At 44.9% G+C, this 27,359-nt stretch overlaps 1 protein-coding gene and 1 long non-coding RNA gene across 2 annotated transcripts in view; one reads left to right on the forward strand and one right to left on the reverse strand.

Annotated features, from left to right (window-relative positions):
• Window positions 1-27,359, reverse strand: part of LOC310680449 — a 421,426-nt gene that overhangs the window by 41,015 nt on the left and 353,052 nt on the right. The window lies entirely within an intron of this gene.
• Window positions 707-27,359, forward strand: part of LOC310680387 (plasmanylethanolamine desaturase 1-like) — a 32,932-nt gene continuing 6,279 nt past the window's right edge. Inside the window, exons 1-3 of the mRNA XM_083447076.1 lie at window positions 707-1,028; window positions 9,935-10,054; window positions 26,075-26,166. Of these exons, the coding sequence (XP_083303202.1) occupies window positions 722-1,028; window positions 9,935-10,054; window positions 26,075-26,166 (519 nt within the window). The 5' untranslated portion in view covers window positions 707-721. The remainder of the gene's footprint in view (window positions 1,029-9,934; window positions 10,055-26,074; window positions 26,167-27,359) is intronic.

A 27,359-nucleotide genomic window follows, 5' to 3' on the forward strand; every position in this document is an offset into this window, starting at 1 on the left:
ACACTCTATAAAGTGGTACCTCGGGTTACATACGCTGCAGGTTACAGACTCCGCTAACCCAGAAATAGTACCTCGTGTTAAGAACTTTGCTTCAGGATGAGAACAGAAATCGTACTCCGCCGGCGCGGCAGCACCAGGAGGCCTCATTAGCTAAAGTGGTGCTTCAGGTTAAGAACAGTTTCAGGTTAAGAACAGACCTCCGGAACGAATTAAGTACTTAACCCGAGGTACCACTGTACTAGCCGCCTATCTGGATTTGATGCTACAGAAGCACACCCCCCCCCCACCCAATTTGCATTGCTCCGTCCTAAAGTCCAAGGCGCGATTCGGAATTTGCAGCTGGGGGGGTTGCCCCTTTTCCACATGGGTTGCCCCGCTCCCTCCCCCTCCGTAACGCCGCCTGCGGGCGAGGCAGAAGATAGAGCGAGCGGCGAGGAAAAAGGGGCGTTCCCTCCAGCACCTCCCTCAAGAGGAGTGGGCGGGGAGCTGAACCCGCCGTCCCCCCCCCAGGCGGTCGCCCCTCCCTCCCACTCGCCAGCTCGGGCGCCATTGGCCGGCTGAGGCTCGAGAAGCTCCTCTGATTGGCTGGGCCCTCCTCTTCGGAGGGGCGTGGCCCGGGCCTGCGGGCCCGCCCTGTCCCTCCGTGCCCCCTCCCTCCTGCAGGGCGAGAAAGAGGCGGCGAGTCGCGCGCGGCGGCTGGCCTTTGGGCGGGTGCCTCGCGATGCTGCTGCCGCCGCCGCCCTCGTCGCTTCTGCCGGGAGGCGCCCCGGGCGCTGGAGCGCGAGCCATGGCGGGGCCGGAGCTCCAGGACGAGGCCGGCCTCCGCGAGCAGCAGGACGAAGGCGGGGAGCGAGGCCGCGGCGGGGCCACGGCCGAGTGCGCCCGGGGCCGGGCGGCCGGGGCCAGCAGGGCGGTGTCCGAGGCGGAGGCCGCTGCGTCAGCTGCCCAAGGGGACCCCGACGGCGCCGGTCCCCGCTGGGGAGCCCAGCACGCCGGAGCCCGCGAGCTGGCCGAGCTCTACTCCCCCGGTGAGGCCGGCGTGAGCGGGGCGGGGGGGGGGGAGAAGGGGTTATTTCTCTCGCTTCTGGGTTAAAACGTGGCGCGGGTGGGACTCCGGGTCTGACGCAGGTCAAGGGTTCTGTTCACACGTGACGCCCGGTATCTGCCTTCGGCGCGTTCCTGGAACGTTTGTAGCCTTCCCCACGCACGCACCTCGCCCCTAGTGGAAAGCGTGGCCTGCTTCACACCTGCAAGGAACATCTCCTTTAGTCTTCTACTCGGGATTGTTGCGCACTTGAGGAATGGCAGCCGGGTGGGTGTGAAGTGACTCTCCTGGAAAGGGAGTTCCTGGGAATATTCTGCTGCTAGAGAAGGCAAATCGGCACCATGCTCTAACCAACTTTTCTTTCTGCAAGTTGTGACTAGATTTTATTGCATAGCTAATTGGGTAGGTTAGTTGGTTGAAAAGAATAATAACTATAATCTGCCTAATCAGTTAATTAATGTCTCTCATATATATATTCTACCTGATGACTCCTTGGCTCCCTTTATTAGCTAAACAAAAGGATTTATCAAATCAATCCAACAAATATTGTTCTGGTTGGTCCTTTGACATATGCAGGTCCATCCTAGAAGTGGCAATACTTGTGGATGTGAAGTGGAAGAGAAGGTTTTGAGGCCAGCTGGCATGTGGGCATACATACTTGAAATTCAGATTTAGTTGGCAGAATATTGTTAATTAACTACTATTTCTTTCAATTGATGATTTTTTCAATGTAGTGATTTTGTAGTAAAAGTAACTGGACTGTGAACTTGTCCTGTAAAGTCAACAAACACCCATGATACAAGTATCCTTGCCAGCTGTGATTAGCTGCAAATCTCTGTTGAGTGGCAAATGTGTGGTTGTTGCCATGTAATGTGTGAGATGACTTTCTAGAGGCATAGAGGTATGTTTCTTCTTTCTAGAGGTATGTTGCAAAAGCTCACACTGGCAAACCTGACCATTTTTTACAGTTGAATAACTACTATAAAGTAGCCATGTCCTTAATAATCTTCACTGGGAGATTATTTCCCAGGAGATTTGCTAAAAGCCTGAGGCTGTGTATCTTAACAGAAGTGATGTTGCATGTGTTTATTCATAGTGGCTTTGGGTGGTTAGGGCAGGTAATATATTTTGTGGCAAGTTTAGGCTACAAGGCCAAAAAATTATTCTTATCTATTGTTTTACAGTGAGGACAGTGGTGTGATCTTACATATTCGCATGTGCTTTAGTATTCCCACTGCATATGAATTTAAAGAAAAATCTGCATTTCATCCTAATAGTTATGATGATTCGTTTTACGAAATAGTGTGTTTGAGTAGTTGCCCATTTCCTGTTTTCTTCTCCAAAAGTAGTGTTACAGAGGCCCCATGGTCATTTCAGTTTTTTCCTGAAATTAGTTACTATGTTGGGAGTATATACTGTATCATATGAAAGAGCTCTTTGAACCCTTTCTGCAGTCCTGTAATGGGGGGAACCTGTGGCCCTCCAGATTTTGGACTACAGTTCCCATTATCCTGGCAGTTAGGCTTCCTGGTTGGGGCCGATGGGAGTGGAAGTCTGTCTGGAGGGTGCCCCTTTCAGCTCTAGCATTACAGTGGTACCTCGCAAGACGAATGCCTCGCAAGACGAAAAACTCGCAAGACGAAAGAGTTTTTTGTTTTTTGTGTTGCTTCGCAAGACGAATTTCCCTATGGGCTTGCTTTGCAAAACGAAAACGTCTTGCACCTTTTTCTTAAAACTGTCAATGCATTCCTATGGAAAACCATCAATGCATTTCCTATGGGAAACCGTGCTTCGCAAAACGAAAAATTCACAAGATGAAAAAACTTGCAGAACGAATTAATTTCGTCTTGCGAGGCACCACTGGGCATCTGGCTGAAACCCTACTTAAAATACAGTAATTTACCCAGCCGTGAGGGCAGGCCCTGACTGGTTGGCCTTTCCCTTGAAACCCAGAAACTGATTATTTTGGGCAGACCATTCTGTTGGCCCATCCAGTGTGATTTGATCAGATATTTGTTATCTCAGCCTCATGGGTAGCTGCTACATGGCTGATAGAACATTTTGAGCTGGGGTGGGCAGCCCTCAGCCCCATTTTGTGAGAGGAGAAAGGTGTAGTGAAATAGATGTAGTGACAGAAACCCACTGCAAGTGATTCGTTCAGGACTCTGTCAAGAATGATCTGCCCTTTCCCCAGTTGCCATCTGGGTGGAGAGGGTGAGAGAAAGGTGTGTCTGAAACAGAAATGGGAGTGGCAGGGAGAGAGGGTTGGGTGGCCCTGCTCACTGTTGGTATGCACCCCTAACAGAGGGCATTAGGGTCAGAGTTGTTGCCAGAAATCCAGTGCATGGTAGTCATTTGAAATCCTTTTTGTGACCCCATCATAAATATTGTTTCCTTTTTTAGTAAGTGCCGGCTGGCAGTTGGAACAGGAATCTGGAGAAAAGTCAGAGACCTTCGCAGGATTTCCTACTTCCCTTGCCCTTCATAGAACACCATTTAAGAAATAATAAGCAGCAAGCTTGGGGAACATAAAAGAAAGAGCAAGGCTTATGGATCCTGTAGTGCCAAACATTTGTATATACTTGGGAATCTTTCAGACATCTCTAGGGCTGGTATCTTTAAAACTCGCTGGTAACTTAGATATTCATGGCATTCAGAAACTTGGGCCCTCCTCCTTCAGTTCAGCACAAGACATTTTGTCTTGGCCAGCCGAACACTGTGAGAATCTAAGTCCCGCCTTCGTTCAGGAAACAGCACGTACTTCCTTCGGTAACTTTCCTGCCTCATGTGACTAAGGCTTATAAGTGTGCTTTTTAGGTCACTTTCTTGCTGTACTGAAAGACAAAACCCCACCCATCCCAGGCTCCAGTGAATGAAGCCTGCAGATGGATGCAGTTAGTAGATGCAGTTGCAGTGCAAACTGATCTCCTTGATTTAATTCTGTTTTGTCAGCCTGTCATCTTGCCACTTCTGATAGGAGCCGGCATCTCTTCAGTGTATGAGAAAGTTGTTTAAGGTATTTTTTTTCAACTGTTTTCAGTCTTAATTGCATTTGGAAAGGCTTAGGATTCTGTGTTGGGCTTCTTGAGACAAAAGATGCAAATAAGCCTGTGAGTCACTAGTCCACCCCACTTAACCTGTCTGTGTTATTCATGGCACATCAGTGTGCCACAGAAGATCCAACTCCTAAAATTTACAAAAGCTTCACTGTCTTAGTCACCAGCAGGTGACTTGGTACTCTGCTTGAGTGAGTGGCTATTTACAAGTCTGCTTTAGAGCAAGCTCCTGTTCCTAGCAGAAACAACTGATTAACCCCACATTTAAGTCTCCTTCATGGGCTATTTCAAACATTTTTAAAGATATTTGGGGAGTCTGAAATCCAGTTGTCTGAGGACGTGTCTGGCTATATTGATTTTGTTCCAGAAATCTAGCACACGCAAGAGCTGGCAGTGTCCCTATTTTGCAGTTGTTGTAGGAACAGCAAATATGTCTTGTTCAAGGTTACAGCACAAATAGGAACCCTTTGTGTTCCTAAAGGAACACAGAACTTTTTAAGGTTTGGAAGAGGCTTAAAATAGGAATTGGCAGCTTAAAGGCTCTCCACTTTAATCAGGTCCTCCGAGGGGGTACTGCCTGACCCACGTTTTGCCAACCCAGAGGAAAGACGTGTGTATTATGAAGGGGATGGCATCAGTGGTAATAGGACTTACCAGCCCTTCATGTCTTAACCCATTCACAGAACAGACGTCTAAGAAATCTAGTTACTGAACAAGCTTAAAGGGAAGCCGTTGGAAAAGCTTTTCTTATGTTTCTAGATCTGAAGCCCTGCAATTCCATTGTTTCTAACTACCGTTGTTGCCTAAAAAATAAAATGTTGGACTTGTCTCAACGGATTTTCGCTTCAGATTTCTTCCTAGCCATGTGTGACCCACCACACATCCCAGTCTGAATATCTGAAACTGGAAGAGTAGCAACCTATTAAAGTGCTTGGATATTAAATACCGCACTACTCATAATGTGTAAATGAAAATAGGCAACTTGTGTGAGTAATGCTGGAAATAGGTTTCTATTCAGAATCTAAGCCTGCAATTATGATTTAGTCCATGTGCTTATTAGGGTGCGGTGGAGGGAACTTGAGTCAGTTCATTGTACTCTGGCAGTGAACTGTCTCGTTGATACACATTTGATTTCCAGTGGCATTTCTTTTCTTTTTAAGGTGATTTCTGAAGAAGTTAAGAAAAGGCAGGTTCTTTGTTCTGTTTGAACATGTGTGGCTTTAAAAATGCTCTTAGTGCACCCGCCTGTTCAGAAACTTTGGGTCGTATAAGTTGTTCCTACATCTCTGATGAAAGGCACATGGCAGTTTCAGCAATTTTCCCTCTCCCTACATCCCCTTAAAATTTGTTCTATAGGTTTCAAGGACACTTGAAGGTTTGGGAGGGTGTATGTGTGTGGATAGGGTGGTATCATTGGAAATTTGCTTCTCTCCACATTCTGCTAAGAGATGCCTTCCATCAGAAAAGGGAGACCAGGATACCACCCATTATGGATGTGGGCTGACAGTTCATTTGCAGTTACACCGTTACAGTAACAGGTAAAATAACTTCTAAATTTCACATGATGGAAAATTTTCTACCGCTGTTGCAGGATAATTGCAGGTGCCTTTGGCACGTTGCCAGCAGACTTTTCCCTTCGCTCAACCTAAATCATTCAAGTGAATAAAATGTATTGCAGCATTTAGTAGCTGTGACCATTTTTGCTGCTTTCAACAGAAAAACCCTAAACTGCTTTTGGGCTAAAACACCTTAGCAGGCAGGTTTAAATATAAGTAAGAGTGTGCACCTTATGTGGATTGTGGATTTTCAGCTCTCCAGTTTCCTGTGCTATTTAGCATTTGCCAGGTGGCCTATGCCAGCTGAACAGTTTACCTGTTTGCCGCTGAGGTTGAAACAGTGAGCAGCTTGTCAACACTTCAAATCTGCCTGTTCCAGTATCTGAATGCTTATTGTCATCACAATTTTTAAAATCTCTATTTTGTATTTATTAAATTTGTTCAGAGAGGATGCTGGAATACTCTTGCTTTAGAATGTGTTCTGTGTTAGATGAACGTGGCTATTTGTGGGAACTGTTTCTGTCCTCAAAGCAGGCGCCTTATTACTTCCACTGTCTCTTGTGTGTGAAAATTGGTGAGCAATTTAAGCCCTGTACTTTAAGGGAATCTGCTAATCTTGATGGATGCAATGTGTGTTCACCAGACTTGCACACTGTATGACCCGCCAAGGGGTTTGCCAGGTGCTTGACAAGCCTTTTCTCAGGCAGTTGGCCAAAAAAGGGAGTTTTCTCAAGCTGCTGGTGGACTTTAGTTAACTTTGTGGACCCAAAAGCCTGGCATAAATCATGAACGCACTAAATGGATTAAATTCGTTTGCACAGTTTAAAAGTCCTGAAGCTCCCCTTCAGGAGTCACAAAGCTGGCCGCTGTACAAATACAAATGATAATCATTGTTATTAAGGCTTGCTACCTGCCCTTCACTCTAAATTCCCAGGATGGGTTACAGTGGCTCAAATAACAGAATTTAAAACCACATAGAACCCAATCACAATTACAACAACAGTCATACATTTATTAGCAATTTCCAGGTAAATCACCAAAATACAGCCGTCAAAGGCCAGGGTGTGTCTTCAGCATGTAACAAAAGGCAAATAATTATGCTGGATGCACCTCTATAAGGGAGGGACTTGCAGTTTTCAGGCTGCCACAGAGAAAGCTGTCTCTTGGGCCACCAGTTCTTGAAACCTTTACAGTGTGTCAGTGTAGATGGTGATTCACTTTAAAATTCGTTGCTGCAATCTAAGTGGCGTTTTGCTATTTGTCACTGAAGGCTCCACAGTGCTATCAACACGTGCTGTCTACCTTAATCTAGGCACTTTACAGTTAAGTTCATTTTTGGCCATACTGTATGGACAGATTTGGATTCCACATGGATACATGCATATGGGGTGACTTCTCGGTCCACTAATTCTGCAGAATCCCCAGCTTTGACTTGAAATGGCAGGGTTGTCTTCACAAGCAAGCTTGCACATGGTTCCCTTGGGAGATGCATGAAAGCACCATGAAGTTTTCCACATATTAATTGTTCCTTGTGGATTTGGGCATTTAGCTCTTCTATTTAGGGTGCAGTTGCTCCTCTGCAGAATGTGGGTATTAATTAACTTGGATGCCATAGAGGCTGACTTAGAATAATACCCATGTTGTGATCATACCCATGTCTGAAAACATGCTGTCGGTTTTGTATTCTGTCTTATTCTACCTGTGACATCTATGGTTTGTGCAAACTGCACTGGCTTCATGCAGTTTCTCTTTTATCACCTGAAGCAGGCATAGGCAAACTCTGCCCTCCAGATGTTTTGGGACTACAACTCCCATCATCCCTAGCTAACAGAACCAGTGGTCAGGGATGATGAGAGTTGTAGTCCCAAAACATCTAGAGGGCTGAGTTTGCCTATGCCTGACCTAAAACTACATTTCTGGGTTTGCTTGTTTCATTTGAGACAGGGCCAATCTTTGTGTGGGTGTGGGCATGCTATGCATACTTCACTTAGGTACATTTCATCCTTCCCTGGTTCATGTGTTTGCTTTGCATAGTGGAGGAGGGAGCTTATCCTCACCATCATGCAGAGAGAAGGCATTGTGAACTGTGTGCTCTATGCAAATTTATGTTCATTCATGCAGTCTTTCCTTATAGGTGGACCTTGGTATGCCTGAGCACTGATACGGATCACCCAGTTCATGCTAGATGTCTGATAATAGAAGCATGCCAGTTCCATACCACAATTCAGTGTGTAGATGATGAACTGCAGTTAATTTTTCAATGGGAGTGGAAGCTTCTGATCTTATCTTTGTGGCCATGCTGGTTGGAGAGCATTTTAGCTTGGAGGGAGGGCTAGGCTTGTTCTTGTAATGCTAAGTCATAGTTAGCATTGAGTCCACGTGCAGCCTCTAAAACGTGGGCTGTAATGGTTGCATTTCAAATGATCTAGATAACCTTTTAGTTTCATTCAGATGACCTCTCACCCTACGGGATGTAATAGATTTGCTTCTCAAACTTATAGTAAGCCAACAGAGACATCAGAGAATCATTTCTTGTGCTTGGGGGGGGGGGGGATAATGCAAGATTGTCAAAGAGTCGTGTCCAGAGCACGCCAGGCACTCCTGTCTTCCACTGCCTCCTGCAGTTTGGTCAAACTCATGTTCGTAGCTTCGAGAACAGTATCCAACCATCTCATTCTCTGTCGTCCCCTTCTCCTTGTGCCCTCCATCTTTCCCAACATCAGGGTCTTTCCCAGGGAGTCTTCTCTTCAATTTGGCACATTAAAGAGCATGAGTCTCTTAATCTCAGGGTTGTGGGTTCGAGCCCCACATTGGGCAAAAGATTCCTGCATTTCAGGGGGTTGGACCACATGGCCCTCGTGGTCCCTTCCAAATCTACAGTTCTACGATTTCATATGTGTGTCTGATGAGATGCAGTATTTACTTGTACAAGAAATATTGGGTGGGATTCACCTAACGTGTCTTGTCGGCAGAAGCCCTGTGCAAGGACTTCTGCTTGCACAATGGGGCTCTCCTCCCTTGCCTCTCCCTGTGCCCTCCAAGAATTGGTTCAGGGGCTGGGGGAGGAGTCAGAAGAGCTACTAGAACAGTGGAGGTGGGGGAAGAGAGGGGGCACCATTCCATCTGGCAACCTGCAATTATTGGGTAGATGTAACATTTGTAATAGCACAATGTTGAATTGCACCCATTAATTTCTAAGCAATACACTTGCAGCACTGCCCTGTCCTATACGTAAGGGTAATGCCACCCTTGGGCAGAGCCGTAGCTATGGGGTAGGGGGGCTTGCTGGGGTTTTTTTGCCCCAGGTGAAGCCTCCAGAGGGGCACCATTGAGGCTCCCAGCCTGTGTGTGTGTGTGTGTGTGTGCGCGCACATGTGCACGGGGTGTGCGTGCCAAACTGGGTCTTTGACCCAGGCGAAATAAAGCCTGGTTTTGCCCCTGCCTTGGGATAATCTAGTGGCATTAATTTGTGCAATCTCTTTGCAACTTTCACAAGTGTGCAAAAGCTGATCTCAGCTGAGGAGCCCAATTCAGCAATGCAAAATAATGGGGAGAGTATGCTGCGAAAGGAATGTTGCTTATACCATTTTGCTCCTGGTAGTAGCCTATAGCGGATAAGTTTGCTATTTTGCTACTGCCAATAGCTTCCTCTTACTGCTCATAGACTACAATGAACCAGTGTTAGAAACAGATATGAAAACTAGGAGCTAAATGGCACCTTAAACCTAGACTGTGGGCACAACAACAGAATGTCTAGGCACACTTTTTTATAACAACAATACAAAGCTGAAAATGAAGGAACTGTAGATAAAATTTTACGTTCATTTTTCACATGGTCTGTTCCTTCCCCTGTCCACCCCCATAATATTCTTAAGAGGGTCTCTGCTCCAGTCTTCAGGGAGTAGCTGGAAGTGGGTTGTTAGAAAAAGGTCTTCCTTTCCTTCCACTCTGCAGTTTTAATCTGAAATCGTAGGCACAGTACTGTGCCCAGAGCTGAGAAATTGCTTGCACTAATGAACTCCCCTGCTGCAAAGTGCGCCTAGAACAATGGGAGTTTCGAACACTGCTAGGAACTTGCCCATCCACCTGTCACTTCTTGTGCTAGACCATTGTGGGAAATGGGATGCTGGACCAGATAGACCTTTGAACTGATCCAGCAGTGTTTTTCTTATGTTCACTATTGTAGAATTAAAAAAATAAGCTATGTGTGTGTGTGTGTTCACTGTTCAATCTACCTGTTAAATAAAAAAAATGCTTTTTTTTTTGTTGTTAAACAGGGAAGAGACTGCAGGAATGGATTAGTGTCATCCTATGTTTTTCTCTGATGTCTTTCAACTTCTACCATCTTCTCTTCTGCTTGAGACTGGAACATGCCTTCTCAATTATTTTTGGGATATGTAAGTACGAACTGATTATATAATACAGTAGGCGAATTGCAGAAGTGCACAGTGGAAACAAGGTTGCCATCATAAATGCTTATAGCTTGATCCTTAGCACCCTAATTAAGGGAAGCATGTTATTATCTGCAGCATTCAGGTGTGCTGTAGAATAGGTGAGGGCTTAAACTGAGTAGAGCAGCACACACAAGCCGATGCCTGTTGCCTTCACTTATGATCCTCACACACTGAACACAAAGTCTGAAGTAGGATTCTAAGTGTGTTCAGCTGAGCATGCTTAGAATATTCCCTGTGACTGAGAACCTTGATAATGCAATGCTCCCATTCACACACAGGTTTCTAAGCTTGTTCAGTTGGGTAAATATAGAATTTTCATCAGAATTTCATGCCAAGTGAGCAGAGGCTCGAAGTTTCTTCCTGTGGGGATGGGGATGTTGGGGACAAGGATAATATGTGTGATCCTGCTCCCTCTCTATACTCATAAATCTTGGGCTCTTGAAGGTGGCTTATAAGTTGAGAGCAATAAGATTTGGTGTGGTGGATTTGGCAAAGTAAAATCTGCAAAAGAATTGGTTTTTGTAAACATTTTCAAGTTTAGTACCCATATCCTTTGGGCCGTCTGGTAGAAGTGCTACCAGTCGGATGCCATGAGGGCATATATTTTCATTGTATTACCAAACTGCATTTGGCTTCTCAGAAATGACAAACCAAGTAGTCACCTGGTATATAGCTGAGCTTCCTGCATTTTTGCACTTGTTGCTCCTGCTTGCACAAGTCAGCTTGGCAAGTAGGAGCTGTGTAATACGCAGCCTACCTTCGGGTTAACTGAGAAATCCGAAACAGAAAATGTTCCCTTAGCCATATTAATGCCACTTCAGTCATTTGGAATGCTGGTTTCATTTCATTGGAACCTTCCATTGTGAGAGTGGCTGCTGTGTGCTGACCCCAGCAAAAGAAGATTCAAGGTGACTTCACTGACTTCTGTTGAAGATGCTGTGTTGGTTGGGCTAGCAACATTTAAAGTTCTGCCCTGACTTGTGCTGTCCAGTAACTTACTACCATACCAGCACCTGCCCTGTGGAATGTGTTGCCTATAAGCAGTTCATCAGGAGCCACTATTACTTGCTTTTAGATGTCTTCTAAGAGCTAGGGACGCGGGTGGCGCTGTGGGTTAAACCACGGAGCCTAGGGCTTGCAGATCAGAAGGTCGGCGGTTCGAATCCCCGCGACGGGGTGAGCTCCCGTTGCTCGGTCCCTGCTCCTGCCAACCTAGCAGTTCGAAAGCACGTCAAAGTGCAAGTAGATAAATAGGTGCCACTCCAGCAGGAAGGTAAACGGTGTTTCCGTGCGCTCCTCTGGTTCGTGCTGCTGCCCACATGACCCGGAAGCTGTATGCCGGCTCCCTCGGCCAGTAAAGCGAGATGAGCGCCACAACCCCAGAGTCGGCCACAACTGGACCTAATGGTCGGTGTCCCTTTACCTTTACCTTTAAGAGCTAATACTCAGATAGGCCTTTCAAACCTGAGATGCTTTGCCAACTAGCTTTACTGATGTGTTTGATGTGTTTACAGCTGTTTTTATTGTAATACTGTGCTGTTAGGTTGTATACTGCCTTGTGATATTTTACATGAAAGTGTGGTTTATAAATACTTAAATGAATACAAAGATATCATTCTGACACCTGATACATTTGCAATAACTTTATTTGACTGGCTCCTCGGCACTTGAGTGTAAATTGTCAATATTTCCTGTTCAGGGAAATGGTTAATGAGTGGTACTTAAGGGCTCCTGTGTAGAGAGATTGAACTGTGGTTCTTAGAAGTTCTGTATCTGAGCTCTGCGTTGCAGGCCAGACAGTTCTTCCACCTTGGCTTAGTTTGGAATATCAGGGATGTATACTTTGGTGTTGTCATTCATAAAATGTATTTGTTGACTTTCTGAGAAATATTGCTGCAATTAATGCTGCGTATGGTGGTGTGCTTTATGAGAGTGCTTGTGTGAAACCCATTCATCTTAATACAGGTCACCCAGGAGCAGCATTTTGTGGCTTGTTCTCTCTGGCTTTGGGATCTGGTTCTGGTTTGGGATTCTGTTAACGTCCTGTGTCTAATTGTAAATAGCAGCTGTGTGGGAAACGGGAGCAGCCTCAAATGTGGGGAAGCTTCACAAAAACAACCTCTCTGGAGCTGCTACTTGCGTCTCAAGGGACGCTTTCACAGAGCAGCTTCAGAGAGTTAAATTTGGCAGGGACTATGACAGAGAGAAACTTCTGTTCCACCCACCCACCATTTAGAGGCTGCTTAAATTTCCTTGCAGCTGCTATTGCATTTTTCTAAAAAATGTATTTATTGCCTTCACATATAAATTGTTCTTTTTTGCATTTTATTACAATTAAACCCAATCATTCGCAGTTTTCCCTTCTGGTCATTGTACATATCTGCTGAAGATAATTTTTTAAAATTCTAATTCATTGGATTTCTTGCCTGTCCAGGACGGGTTACAATAATAAAACAGACAATTATAAAACAAATAAAATGATTGCATAAAACAAGAAACTGCTATGACTTTATGCAGCTCATGAAGTGGCCACTGGTCGATGAAAACTCGAGTGATAATAAATTCGTTTTGCTGAAATATATTAAGCAAGGATAGTGTTAAATGAAGTTATACTCAGAGTAGATTCATAAAAATTACCGTATTTGCGCGAATCTAATGCACCATTGAATCCAATGTGCACCTCAATTCCAGGGGTGTCCAAACTTTTTTCAAAGAGGGCCAGATTTGATGAAGTGAACCTTTTCTTTTTTGGGGGGGGGGGGATTGAAGTTGTTGAGCTTTTTATTGGATTTTACCCCAGGAAATAAACTGCCACAGGGGCCGGATTAAACCAACTGGCGGACCAGATTAGGCCCCCGATACGGACTTTGGACATGCATGCCTTAAAACCATTTGCTGGCTCCATCAAATCTAATACACACCCTAATTTTTGCGACACGATTTGGCCCCAAAAGGTGTGCATTACATTTGAGTAAATGCGGTAATAAACACGACTAAGATAGGCCCACTAATTTCAGTGAATCTTCTCTGAGTAAAACTTCCTTCAATATCATCCTTGGTTTCAGCAATGCCACTCATGGCTGTTCTTGAGTGGAAGGGTTTTTATAGCTTGTTTGGGGATGAATATGTATCAATGCATTCAGTGGGCATTGAGCTGCTGAGCAAGTGCCGCCACCACCTCCGCTTTCTTTTCAGGGGAATTCTTTTTTTTTAAAAAAAACCAAAACTTGGCTCAGTCTTGGTTGTAGAAATATATATATGGAAGATTCACCTGCTTTTAGTTCTGATTCATGTTAATTGATAGCAGGTACTTCTCACATCTAAGGTGATAAGATCCCTAATCTGTTGTCAGTTCAGCTACTAATTGATAAGGTTGACAACTTAACTGATAATATTATTTAGATTGTAGTAAATTATTAAAATAGTGGAATTGTGATTCAGTGTAAGCAGAGCTTCCTGGCAGCCACTGGCACTCCTTTTTTTTTTTTTTTAATGTTATCTGTGGTCTAGATCCAAAAAAGCAGCCAGTTGCTTGCACTTGAGGAATTCCTCCAATGTCATGTGACAAGCTGAATTTCTATTTGCCAGGAGCACTTAAACAGGGCTACTAAACAGTACAGCTGTGTGTTCTGTAGGCTTACATTCATTTACTCAGAGGGCGCTCCATAAAATGTTGAGCGAATTAAAACTGTGGCATTACGAAGTTAGTAATTGTTCAGGACTTTAGGCATCCGTTGTTAACTTAAACAACAATAAAGGGGTTGCTGATGCTGTTATACTGTGCTGTTGATGGAAACCGAAGACTACTGGATTCTTGCATGAATCAAACATAGGCGTCCTGACTTGTAGGTTCTAGTCCTTAGGACTTGTTCATTCCCTTTCTAGCAACTGATATCTAACCTGCACATCTCAAAACCTCTTCCATTGAGTAGCTGTGATATTGCCACAGAGCTTTGTTGTCTTGCATTAACGAGCTGCAGAGAACTAGATGTGGAATTCTAGCCTGGAGCAGAGAGGCTCGTTGAGAAGATTGTGTGCAAGAGCAACTTAATGTTTCTTCCAATTCTTATTTTGGTATCAAATGGGAAGCGTTTTTAATGCCTGTTGTTTTAAGCCCTGTGGCTTTGACTGGAAAAGAGGAACTTAGTGCAAATGTGTGCACACTAGATTACACTTAAGTCTTAAGATCTAAGGTACTGTGTGTACCTTAGCAAAGCAGCTACCCTTTCCCCCTTAGCAAAGTTCAAGAACTGGACCCTTGATCCGTGGGTTGTTTTGCAATAACATGCTGGCAATTTTCCAACAAGGCTGAATATGATGGGGTGAAATTTCATGCACTTTAAACTGACATTTGTCCTAATGTCAGAAATGAATTTACAGGAGGATAATAAGCAAGCTGTTCGCTTTTTAGTGAAACATGATTTAGATTTTGAAACAGATGCTTCACAGTGGTGTTGCTCCTATCACAGTTTTGCAGGGGTAGAGCTGTCTTGCTCCTCGGATAAGCTCAGGCACTAGGAATCCTAATGTGTACAGGTATGAGAATGCAAGTACTGTATTCGAGTCTCCCCATTTCACTACACTTTGTATCTGGATGAGATGTGGGCGCTGAGAGGCTGTGAACTTGCTCCTCCTTTCTCTTTTAAAAAAGCAGATAGTTTCTTGTCTGTATTTTGCAGTGCTCATTGGCTAGAGAAACACTTCAGATTCTAGAGCTGATTTCACCAAGCTGGCAACCTCCAGATATTTTGAACTAGAACTCCCATCAGCCCCAATTAGCAGAAATGAGTGATTAACTGCAGTTGTTTATTTGTTTTGTAAAATTTATATACCGCTTGATTGTAAAGAAAACCTCTTAAGCAGTTTCCGAAAAGAAACCGGGAACTGTAGTTCAAAACACCCAGTTGGTGTCAGGTTTAAAATATAAAACGAAGCCAGTAATTTAAAAGCACATACAGTACACTTGGCTAAAATCACGTGTCAGAATTGCAGTCCCAAAACATCTGCAGGGCACCATGGTGGCTAATTTTGCCCGAAAACATAAAATAAAACTGTAACATTAACAATATTAAGAGGCAGAAGCTAAAAGCATAACACCAACCTATGTCATTATGGAACTTAAGGTGTCTGGGGAAAATGGTAATGTAGGTGCCAGATGTTGGGCTTTCTGTAACCAGGCATCACCACCACCGAAATAGCTGCCTTTATTGTTGCGTAGTGTGCTTCTGATGAGAAGGCACTTGGAGATCTGCTGAAGCTCTTCTCCAAAGACAGGCAGGCTGGTACTCAAGTGGTTCTGTCAATTTGAAAATGCTTTCTTGGGAACTTCAGTGCCAAGCAATGGATGTCAAGTGGTGCGAGTTTCAACTACTTTGAAACACCTGACCTTTGGGCATCTCCCCTCTTCTCAAGCAATATGTCTTTTGAATAGTTTAATCAAGCATTTTAGAAGAGGACGTACTCCACTCAATATAGCTACCTGGTTTTACCTTTAGTTGAAGCAAAATGGTTGGTTTCATTCTGTCCCCCCCCCTTGTGCATTTGATGAAGCAGCTTCCTAGCCCAAAAAAGCTTTTGCCACAATATCATCATTGATTTTTAATGAATGTGCCTCAAGACTATTTCATTGCTTAACACAGCTGCCTCTGCAATATAACTCTGGACTGATACTCTAGGACAGGGGTAGGCAACCTAAGGCCCGGGGGCTGGATGCGGCCCAATCGCCTTCGCAATCCGGCCCACAGACGGTCCGGGAATCAGCGTGTTTTTACATGAGTAGAATGTGTCCTTTTATTTAAAATGCATCTCAGGGTTATTTGTGGGGCATAGGAATTTGTTCATATAATAATAATAATAATAATAATAATAATAATAATAATAATAATAATATTTTTTAAATTTATATCCAGCCCTCCCCAGCCGAAGCTGGGCTCAGGGCGGCTAAGAATAATAAAATAATACAACATTCTAAAATCATTTTACTATAAAATTAATTCAAATCAAATTCATGGCAACCATTGGGCTAGAGTTCTGTGAAGATTGCCAAAGGAGCCTGGTGGAACAGCTCCGTCTTGCAGGCCCTGCGGAAAGATGTCAAGTCCCGCAGGGCCTTAGTCTCTTGTGACAGAACGTTCCACCAGATCGGAGCCGCAGCCGAAAAAGCCCTGGCTCTGGTTGATATAGTCCGGCCCCCCACAAGGTCTGAGGGACAGTGGACTGGCCCATGGCTGGAAAAGGTTGCTGCCCCCTGCTCTTGGAATATGTCTTCTGTATTTGGCTCCGATAACAGAAAAACCAAAAGGAGCAGTTGCTTGAGAAGGCTGTGGCACTCTGATACTGTTATCATGGTAGAAAAACAAATTCTCATGAGGCCTGTTATCACTATTTTTAAAGAATAGAACCTGTTACTCTGTACTAGATGCATTTCTCCATTCCTGTACCTTTTTCAGCCTTAGTCCTTTCTGACATTTCCTTGATATTTCAAACAAAAAACACTGGGTGCTCACATGTATCCTTTTCGGATCTGATACTTGAGTATTACTTGAGTTCCTACACTTGGAAGTTTGCGTTCCTACACTTGCATTGCAACTTGGCTTGCCTTTTTAACATTGTCCCCTGTGCTCCTTGAACAAGATGGTGAGGGTTTATTTGTTTATTTTTGTCAGCAGATACATTGGAATAATAAAAAACAACAACCAGGGGTGGTATCCAACAAATTAGTTAATGTTAATGCAAGAATTACCATATGCACAACAAAACTTCTTCACCCTTCTTTGTGTACCATCCCCAAATCTGTTCCAGAGGTTTGGCAGAACCCTCCGAATTAGGTGGATGTGAGGTGGGAGGAGGGGCAAGTTCTGTTGCTCAGCAGGAAATCCTTGCGCCAACAGAATAATAATAATAAATAATATTTATATCCGCCCATCTGGCTGGGTTTCCCCAGCCACTCTGGGTGGCTTACAACCTATCTAAAAACATTATAAGAACATCAATCCTTAATAACTTCCCTAAACAATTTGGTTTAAGTGTAAACAATGAAATACTCCCTTTCTGGAATATAGAAAGGGATCCCTGAGGATCATCTATTCCACCCGCTATGATGCAGGAATAAGCAGCTGTCCCATATGAGGATTGTTTACATTGTTGCTGTTGGCTGTTTCCTGTAGGCTTCCATGCTTTGAGTTCTATCTAACAAGATGGTTCTATTTTTATTTAATTTATTTGCATTATTCATATCCTACTCTTCTTGTTCCTGTAATCTCAGACTAATAATCAATATTAAACTTCCAATTCTACAATTCTATTAAAACAGTATTTCTTTTGCATAAAAAGGTAAAGGGACCCCTGACCATTAGGTCCAGTCGTGACCGACTCTGGGGTTGTGGTGCTCATCTCGCTTTATTGGCCGAGGGAGCCGGCGTACAACTTCTGAGTCATGTGGCCAGCATGACTAAGCCGCTTCTGGCAAACCAGAGCAGCACACGGAAACGCCGTTTACCTTCCCGCCGGAGCGGTACCTATTTATCTACTTGCACTTTGACGTGCTTTCGAACTGCTAGGTTGGCAGGAGCAGGGACCGAGCAACAGGAGCTCACGCCGTCGCAGGGGTTCGAACCACCGACCTTCTGATCGGCAAGTCCTAGGCTCTGTGGTTTAACCCACAGCGCCACCCGCATCTCTTGCATACAACAATATTAAAAGACAATCTGCTAACGACACTAGCAGCCAAGCAAGGGACATCACTTGAGTCAAATGCTGAGATAAATAGCCATGTTTTTGCATGGTGTTAAAAGTGAGGTGTTGCTTTTTGCCTATCCATGGCCCACGGCATGAAAATTTAGGGCAGTTTTCCCCAACCTGCTGCCCTCCAGATGTTTCGGATTGCAACATGCATCAGCATAAGGCAGCAAAGCTATGCTGGCAGGGGCTGGTGGAAGTTGTAGCCCAGAACATCTGGAGAGCCCTAGGTTGCGGGAGGCTAGATTTAGGGTGTTTGAGCAGTCATAAGGCCTTTGAGAGGAGAGCCTCTAATGGCAACAGTTTGAATGCAGACAGTCCTTCCAGCTGTACATCACAGCCTGGCCAGAAACCAGTAGCAGGAAGGAGAAGTTAGCAATTGCATCATCCTGGAAATGGACAGCAACTAAAATTAAAGCCGTGCTGAAACTAGTTTTGGAGAGGAGTGGACAGTGATAATCAGGGAAGGGAGGGGGAGAGTATTTGTTGTGTTAGGACTGGTAGGATTGCAAGGGAGTGAAGTCATGTGTGCACAGGCATAAGGGGAGAGTGACACCCTGACTCTGGGGAACGGAAAGCACTTGTTGGATACACACGTGGGCATGGTGTACTTTAGAAGAGGCCCTGGATTTTCCACGGGGCTGTGCCAGTCCTGTTAATTTTGCCCATGAGGTGACATTGGGAAGTCCAACTCTGAATACTCCATTGTTTGTAGGCAACAGTGAATCTATTACTGAGCTTGAAGGCAGAGCATGGACGCCTTGACAAAGAATATTCTGTCTCATTGTAAAAAGACTTTTTCATTCACAAAAGGCAGAATGAATTCTGTGGAGGTCTCAGTAGGAACTTTCAGTTCCAAATGTGGAAGCAGGGGTCCACAAATGCCCACAACATAGGAAGTTGCCTTGGGCGCAGAGTGAGGCCAGTGGTCCATCCAGCCCAGTGTTGCTTACACTGATTGGCAGTGACTCTCAGGGTTTCAAGACAGGAAGCCTTCCCAGTCCTGCCTGGAGATTCCAGGGATTGAACTCAGAACCTTCTGCATGCAAAGCAGATGCTCTTCCACTGAGCTGTGGCCTGTTCCCTAGGTCAGCTTGACATACCAGCAAGCTTATCTTTCTCCTTGCTCCCAATTTATGAAGCCCTCTAGCAACCAGAGAGGGCTGGAGGGGAGGCAGCCTTGCCTCCCTTGTGCAGACACTCTGATATGAGAAGAATCAGCAGAACAAATTCCTGCTGTTTCTCATTTGGACTAAAGCATACCTGAGAACCTGTTTGCGGTTCATTGGGAACAGTGTTAGAAATAAAACAGGCGCCGGGCACATTTTGCAACTGGCTCGGGTCCAATTGAGACGACATAAGAGATTTCTGGATGCCAGGCTGGCAACTGGGGAAAGCAAAATGTCACTTAGAGAGGGATCTGATATATATATGAGTTTTTAACACTGCTTAGGAGTCTTCCTCACCAGTGGTAAAGGATCACTTCTATTAGGTCAAATGAAATGGCAATTTCTAAGTAAAAATATGGCAAAAAAGATTGTGGATTGGGAAGGTTTGATGCATGAAGAAGTAAAGGTAGAAAATAATACAGTGGGTTACAAACACTTCGGGTCACGTGTTTTTAGGTTGTGGACCGCGGGAAACCCGGAAGTACCGGAAAGGGTTACTTCTGGGTTTTGCCACTCGCACAGAAGCACTAAATCGCGCTATGCACAGAAGCACCAAATTGCGTCATGCACGTGTGCATATGCGGCGCTGCAGGTTACGAACGCTGTGAGTTGTGGACGTGTCTCCATCACGGATTACGTCCGCAACCTGAGGTTCCACTGTATGTAGCCTTGTGGCTTTGTTACCAGACCTCTTCCTAGACAGAATCTGCTAGCAAACTTATGAAGCTAACACTAAAGTAGGGCCAACGCTTTGTCAAATTTCAAGCATGCATTTCTGGAGAGCAGCATTGGACTCAAGAGTCTGCTCTTTCCCAGAATCTTTGCACCATATCATGCCAGACCGTGACTGTGAGACTGTCTTCCTCCACAGCAAATCTGATGGAAATATGCGTCTTCTGGGAAGTTATGGCTTCTTGTCACTGTGGTGACAGCTTGTGTGTCGGCTTCTGTAAGCCTCATTCCATCCCCAGCCATGCCTCCCTCACAAGCACATATTTCATGCCCTCTCGCCTCTGCAATCACACACCGCTCCTGGCATTACAAAAATCACAGTGCAGGCAAGTAGCAGGAACCAGGCACTAATACAGTGGTGCCTCGTAAGACGAAATTAATTCGTTCCGTGAGTTTTTTCGTTGAGCGAGTTTTTTCGTCTTGCGAAGCACCACTGCAGTTAAACACTAACAATGGCGGGGAGGGGCGGGGAGAAGCAGGACAGCTGCTGCAGCCGGTACCTCGGACTCACTCGCGCCTTGTGGCCACCGCGCGACGCGGCTTCTGGAGGCCGGCGGGGCTCAGGAGCGCGACTCCGGCTGCAACGCTGGCTGCTGGCGGCAATGGCTCTCTCAGAGGAGCACACGAGGGCGGTGGGCAGCGGCGCGAGGCAGCCGGAAGGTGGGAGGGAGCCGGAGGAACGGGGAAGCGAGCGTGCGTGCGTGCAGTGACCGTCGCCATGACAGGAGAGGCAGGGCCGTTTCGTCTAGTGAAGCAAGCCCTTAGGAAAATCCGTCTTGCGAAGTACCTCAGAAAACGAAAAACCCTTTCGTCTAGCGAGTTTTTCGTCTTCCAAGGCATTCGTCTTGCAGGGTACCACTGTAGTATTGTCAGCACACCAACCCAGTTAACTAACTTGCTCAGACGTTCACCCAGCTCTCACCCGGCAGGGTAACTTGAAGATTTATAGGGGCTGGGGAATGCGGGCAACCAGCAAGCCCCCTCACATGCTCCCACTTTGGGGACTAGTTGTTACAACCTTCCTGAGGGGCCTCACCCAGCGATACTTGCTCACAGGATAGCTACTTCATGACACAATGGACATTTAAAAAAACACACCTCATGGCAATCAAGTAGGGTGGTGCCCTTGTCCCAACTCCTGACAACCTCAAAGGAATAGCTTCTCTTAGTGGCTGCTCTTATAACATGCCATACATAGCTCCTACATAGCTCATGAAGCTGTCTTCCCCCAAGATACAGGTGTTAAAAGCCAGTTGTTCAGCAGCAAGGAGCAGAAAATAGCTGCCCAGCTATTCTGCTAGCAGCTATGACTAAAAGGCTAAATGGTCAGGGCTCACAGAAACACAGGGGTAGGGGAAGGCATACAAAAAAATTATGAAAGCTTCTTGATTAAATGTTTGATCAGCCACTTGGCCAGCATCCCAGCCTGACTTTAAAGGGCTCACTTCACTTTCTCTTTACAGTGTTTCCAGCTTTTAACTCCTTCATATTCCTATTATAGGTGATCCATGCATATATTTCCTGCCAGATCACTTACGAAACCCCAAATGTAATTTCTGTGTTGCTGAATTTATGTTCTGATATTCTACTCATCGAATATTTCACTTTAAAACTCAGCACATAAGGGTCAGCTACTCACCCTGCTGAGAACACTAGGAAACCTGTTGAGGCTCTTTGCCTGAGTAGTTTCAGAATACCGTACATAAATTCTGTTGAGAGCTGCATTAGACTTCCTCATACTTGGCCTGTGAATCATGAATCTCCGCGTGCTTATTGCTGTACTGCAGAATAAGTGCCCAATTCAGGTGAGAGTGGCTCTCATCCTTCCCTACCCAGTAACTGGCAGCTCTTTCTTGCTTTGTAAGTGGTTAACAAGTCACATTAGTGTCCTGTTTCTTTTCCTGAAGAGAGAGGAGAGATTATTGGACAAAGCGAACATAATTTGGAGCCACATTCATATTTACTCTTGCATTTTAGGAGTATCAGAGACCTTTTGAGCTTCTGTGATTAGAAATTAGGGATAAATTATAATTAAGCATGTACTCCCAAATGTATTGCTCTGCTTTCCTTTGGACCACATCAGTGAGGCCAAGGGGGAGGGTCTTGTCAACCTGGGCAACCCAGGACCTCCATATACACTGCCCAGGCTTGTGCCCTGGGTATGTCCCTTTTGTGCTGCTAACACAGCAGATTGACTCCTCCCCCCCACCCAATGCACTCCATTGTCTCTTGAGACAGCCGGATGCCAATAACTCCTATTAATATTAATGTGACTTAAGAGTGACTGATTTGGGTTGGACCATGGCCTTTATACCAATACATAATACAACTAGATGCAAAATGATACAGAGAAGGTAGCACGAACTGGTAATGTGGAGTATTTATATTCTTCTGCCAGTGTTCTGCGTATCTTATGGTGCCTTAGCGTTGCTAGTGCCTTTGTGCTGCCAGGTGCATTAGAGATGGAATGCGTTCTTGACAGCCTCTCCTGAAACGTTTCGTGTAGCTTATCAGGAATCGCAAAACCACAAGCCACAAATTCAATCACTGTAGTACAAGTGATTGCTTACCACAAATTCCCCCCTAATGGCCGGTGCTTCCAGGCAGCAGGCCACAAGAAAAGATTCTTCAGGTGAAGTTCACTGGGCAAAGGTTGGAGACCTGTGCTGCTCCAGATGTTATGTGACCTCAGCTCTCATCATCCCATGACCATTGGCTATGTGAGTTGGGATTTGTTGGTGTAGAGTCCAACGCCATCTGAAGGTAGAGCATGAGACTCTTAATCTCAGGGTTATCGGTTCGAGACCCATGTTGGGCAAAAGATTCCTGCATTGCAGGGGGTTGGGTTAGATGACCATCTCCTCGCCCTTGCTGACTTTGGACATACCTGCTCTTGGCTGATTTGTGAGACTGGGTAGAGTTGGAGCAATTAGCCCTTGCCCAGGGGCTTCCATAGACTGATCTGGTGTTGGATGTCCATTGTTATTTTTAGAATCTGATGTGCTATTTGCTACTTATCTGCTTTAAATGGCCTTTGCCAACCTGGTGCCCTCTAGCTGTTTTGGACTGCTTGGCAAAGGCTGTCTTAAAAGCCCTGGGCTGTGACATCTATTTTCAAGGTTTATATAGCTGCAAGGTCTTTGATGTATAGCATCATTTATCAGGGTTGACTTCAGCGTTCCCCCCCCCCCATACTTCCATTTCCATCCTCCATTTCCACAATGATGTGTACAAGGCAGCTCTCAAAGCCACCAGTCATAAAAGCTTAATAAATGGTCCAGCAATGAAGGTAGCAGTGGAAAGCATCAGAGTCCAAATTAAGAAAATGCCTGGGGTAATAAAATCCTTGGTGCCTGGAGGTCTTGTTCAAGCTGGCCTGCTTCAGCACTGCTCTTCCTTGTTTGCCATGCCCTTTTAACTCTCAGGAGAGTGCTCTGTTCCGCATTTGGTGAGAATAGAGTGTTTAGGCATCTCATGCTTGCATTTCTGCCTGGGAGGATTTCACAAGAGTATAATATGCGCTCAGTTGATATCATGCACGCTTATATTGTGATGGAGGTGAAGAGGCCGATAGCCTTTATGAATGTAAATGGTTGCTTTAGAGATGTAGTACGCACTGTGTTGAGCAAATTGAACCCCTGCCTGGCTCTGCGTTAATGTAGAAAATAATTCCTTTCTGCAAATAGATGAGAAAAAGCAGTATGCTGCTAAAAGTGAATGACCTGTCTTCCAGATTGTTACACTTATCTGCTGTCTGGAATCCTGCTAATTCTGAACCAAATCCTGTTAACTGGGATCTAAGAGAGCTGATCTAAGTGGCCTGATTGGAAGATGAAGTTTGGCTCGCCAGCCATGATTTGTGTGAGCCAATTGCTTAGATTTGCTCATGGCTCAGGGCAAATGATACGAGTTCCCTTGTTAAGAGGGTAAGATATATTGGGACCCAGTGCCTCCCTCAACACCACCTTCTTGGCCTTTTGAATTGGGACCAGGCTACACCTGATGTTAATTGCATTAAAGGAATATGTTTAAGAGTGTAAATAGCTGCCGAGTGACACCCTAAGCAGGATAGTGGCTGTTGCATTGGGAGGATAGACTTAAGTCTTACTGGTGAAAATCCATCCACTCTCCTGCCTCTTATAGCTGGTTCTGATGGAAACTTCCCACCTAGGGCAGATAGCAGATTTGGGAAAGGGGATTTTCACCAGGAGCATGTCAGGGGCCAAAGGGCTAATCCCCACACAGTCCTGGCCAAGGGAAGCTTTCATGGCAAATATATGTATATATACTCTGCACCTCATGTGTAGTCTAGCCCTTTGTCCCAACTAATCAAAACGTGCAAAATCTATGCCTGCAAGATGAGCCTCTTTTTGGTTTCTAGGCTGCTTGTTTGCAAAATGCTACTGAACACAGTAGCTTGCAAGCTCTTTATGACTATTTCCAGAGTGCCATGATTAAACAAGCCACACCTTGCCAGTCAAATCTAAGTGCTTTGTTCGTAATCTGATTGCAATGCAGCTCTCCTTACTGCTCCTCTGCTTTGTTGCAGTCTCACTCAAGTACCCAAATCACTCTTGCATTATCATTATTTGTGAATGAAAACTGTGCAGCCTGGTTTACTAGTACTTTATATAGGCCTCAAGTAAATGTTACTGGAAGCTAAAGTTCAGAACCTTGTGGGGATTCCTTTTGCTTTGTGTCAGGCTGCTAACGTTGGGATCAAGAGGTAGACTTAATTTAATCTTTCTCTCTTGCCCCTGCCCTACCCTGTTAGATGAGTCACTGGTGTAGAAATGCCGTGAACACAGTGTGTGTTGTAGAGTTGCAGTGCAGTGAGCTAGTTTAGCACAGTTAAAACTGAACTGTGAATTGGGAAGCTCCTACTTCAGACTTTGCCTTCACTATAAAGTTTCTATCAGACCCTGCACTCCCTTGGCTTTCGTTCTGTCCCTGCAATGTGGTGGTAGTACAGACCCTGCTTACAGGATACCATAAGGATTACTGAGAAAGTATGCATGAAGCTTTTTGAACTTTTAGAAGTGCTTTATTATGAGCAAATGGCTCCTGTGTCAACCTAGAGGGAGGGCCTGGGTGGAATGCCACTTTGTCTTAGGTCCTGTGCTGCTCAACATCTTTAGAAATGGCTCCAATGAAGGAAGAGAGGGGATGCTTAACAGATTTGCAGATCACGGGAAGCTGTTGGAAGGGGTGGCTAAACACCATAAAAGACAGAGTCAAGTTGGAGTTGGATGGGTTAGAATGCTAGGCCACAACCAACAACATGAAATTCAACAGAAATAAATGTGAAGTCTTGCATTTCACTACCAAATTTCAGTGGTGGAAATGCAGTGTGGAGAGAGACCCAACTCAGCAGCAATACATGTGAAAAGGATCTAGGTGTCTTAGCTGATCTCAAGCAGGACATGAGCCAGCAGTGCAGCTGCTAGGAAGGTTAGTGCAATTGCAGGCTGCATTAATAGGAGCATAGTGTCCAAATCACAAGAAGTAGTAGTCCCACTCTATTCTGTGTCGAGTCAGGCTGCATTTGGAATGTGCTGTTGGTTCTAGGTGTTGCATTTTAAGGAGGATACTGTCCAACTATGGTATGTCCAGAAAGAGAGTGGCTGGGATGGTGAAGAGTCTGGAAACCAAGTCATATGAGCAACAGCTGAAAGAATTAACCTCGTTTAGCTTGGAGAGGAAAAGATTGGAGGGAGGGAGCGTGATGGCAAACTTGGATTTACCTGAAGGGCTGGCAGGCAGAAGATGGAGCAGATCTGTGTTTTCTCACTTCAGAGGACGGGAACTAGGCTGGAAATAGGGAAGCTTAGCATCAAGAGAAGCTTCCCAGTGGTAAGAGCTGTTTGACAGAAGAAGAGGCTGCTTGGGGAGGTGGTCTGCCCTCTTTCATTGGATGGATTGAAGCAGAGACTTGGTGGTCATCTGCCAGGGATGCTGCTGTTGCATCTGCGCTACAGATCCTGTGCTGAACAGGGAGTTGGACTAATGACCTCAGATTCCATGGATGCTTGTGGGCAGTGGCATGCCATAGCTTACCTTTGGTACTTGCAAAAGCACAGGTGTTTTTGTGTACAAGTTGCATATGATAGAGGTGGTAGTGAATAGATGCAGCAGTGGAAGGTAAGTAGTTTTTCTTGTGTTTTGGGAGTTGGTCACAGAAGTGATTTATTGTCTTGAGAGGGGGAAGTCACAATGTCAGCCTTTATGTATCTGTCAAAATAGCATTTACACATACTTAAAATTGATCTGAATGTCTCATAAATCTATTTTCTTTTCTCTCCCCTCCTCCCTTTCTCTTTTAAAGTTGCAGGAATCATTACTGCTGATTTTGCCTCTGGTCTAGTGCACTGGGGAGCAGATACCTGGGGATCTGTCGATCTGCCAATAGTTGGAAAGGTTTGTCTTTTTATTATTGGGAAATAATAAACTTCAATAATCTTCAGGCAGTAATAGAACAAAACACTATCGCTTAAGTAGGTAGAATTTGAGTGCAGAGCTTGAGAATCCTGAGCTTCACCTTTTCAGAATTATCCACCTCAGTCATTGTATCTAAACTATTATTTGGCTATTGGGAATATGCTTTGGGCTTGCACACTGCCTCCAACTCTCTCTTTCACTTCTCAGTTTGCGGTAACCATGGTTGGCCAGGTTCAGATTTCATGGCAAACTTTAGTTAACTGCAAACCAGGGAAGAAGGGAATCCAATCACGCAAAGGGAGGAGGAACCCCGTGAGCCCAAAACACATTCCTAAAGTCTGGGTTTGGAATCTGTATCTGGCCAAAGTTGCAGGACCTCATGCTTTCAAACGTCTTAAAGCGTAATGGCAAATTGTCATGTGCCAACGTAGATCAAAACAACTTACTCAGATGTGTATCTTTTGGAATAAGATTACAGGAGCACATGCAGAATGTCTTCTGACCGGTTTGGGACTTATTAGTGTTATTGAAAACAAGCAAGTGTTGCTACTGAGATCTGCAGTACACAGCTTGTGCTTTCTCCCCCACCCCTAATCTACCAATCTGCTTTTGGTACTAACAGTTCATGCTCACTTCACTCTTTGCTGTCGTAATGCTGACTAATGCAAGTGTCTTCTCTGTTGATCAGACTAATGAAAGACGGCATTTGCTTTCTCCTTCCCTGCTCCCCACTTTATCCCATCTTAATAAGCTTGGTGTACTTAACAGCAAAAAGGACGTGTAACCCTAGGTTAAACTGGTTCTAGGTTGAGCGAGCCAGGATATATTGAATAGCCATCCCTGTGACATGCCCTGTTGCTAACTTTGAGATTACAGTGTGTGTGGTGCTAAGCCAGCTCCTAGTCGCTTGCATGGTGATCACACTGTACCTATAAATACAGACACTAACATTTGAATTCAGGCCAATAACAGTGCTTAAGAGTTATCTGTAACCTGTGAGTCTCTGCATTCAAATCTCACCTCTGCCATGAGTTCACAGCGCGTTTGGCGTTAAAACAGCCAGCAGAAATTGCACCTTAACACCGTACTGTATCCCTGCTGGAGGAGCACACTCTACCCTGGGTTTAATCTGGAACTCAGAGTTTGGGAAAGTAAGAAAGCTCTATTACAGG

The sequence above is a fragment of the Podarcis tiliguerta genome (assembly GCF_965153285.1).
Source record: "Podarcis tiliguerta genome assembly, chromosome: 6".
Lineage (NCBI taxonomy): Eukaryota > Metazoa > Chordata > Lepidosauria > Squamata > Lacertidae > Podarcis > Podarcis tiliguerta.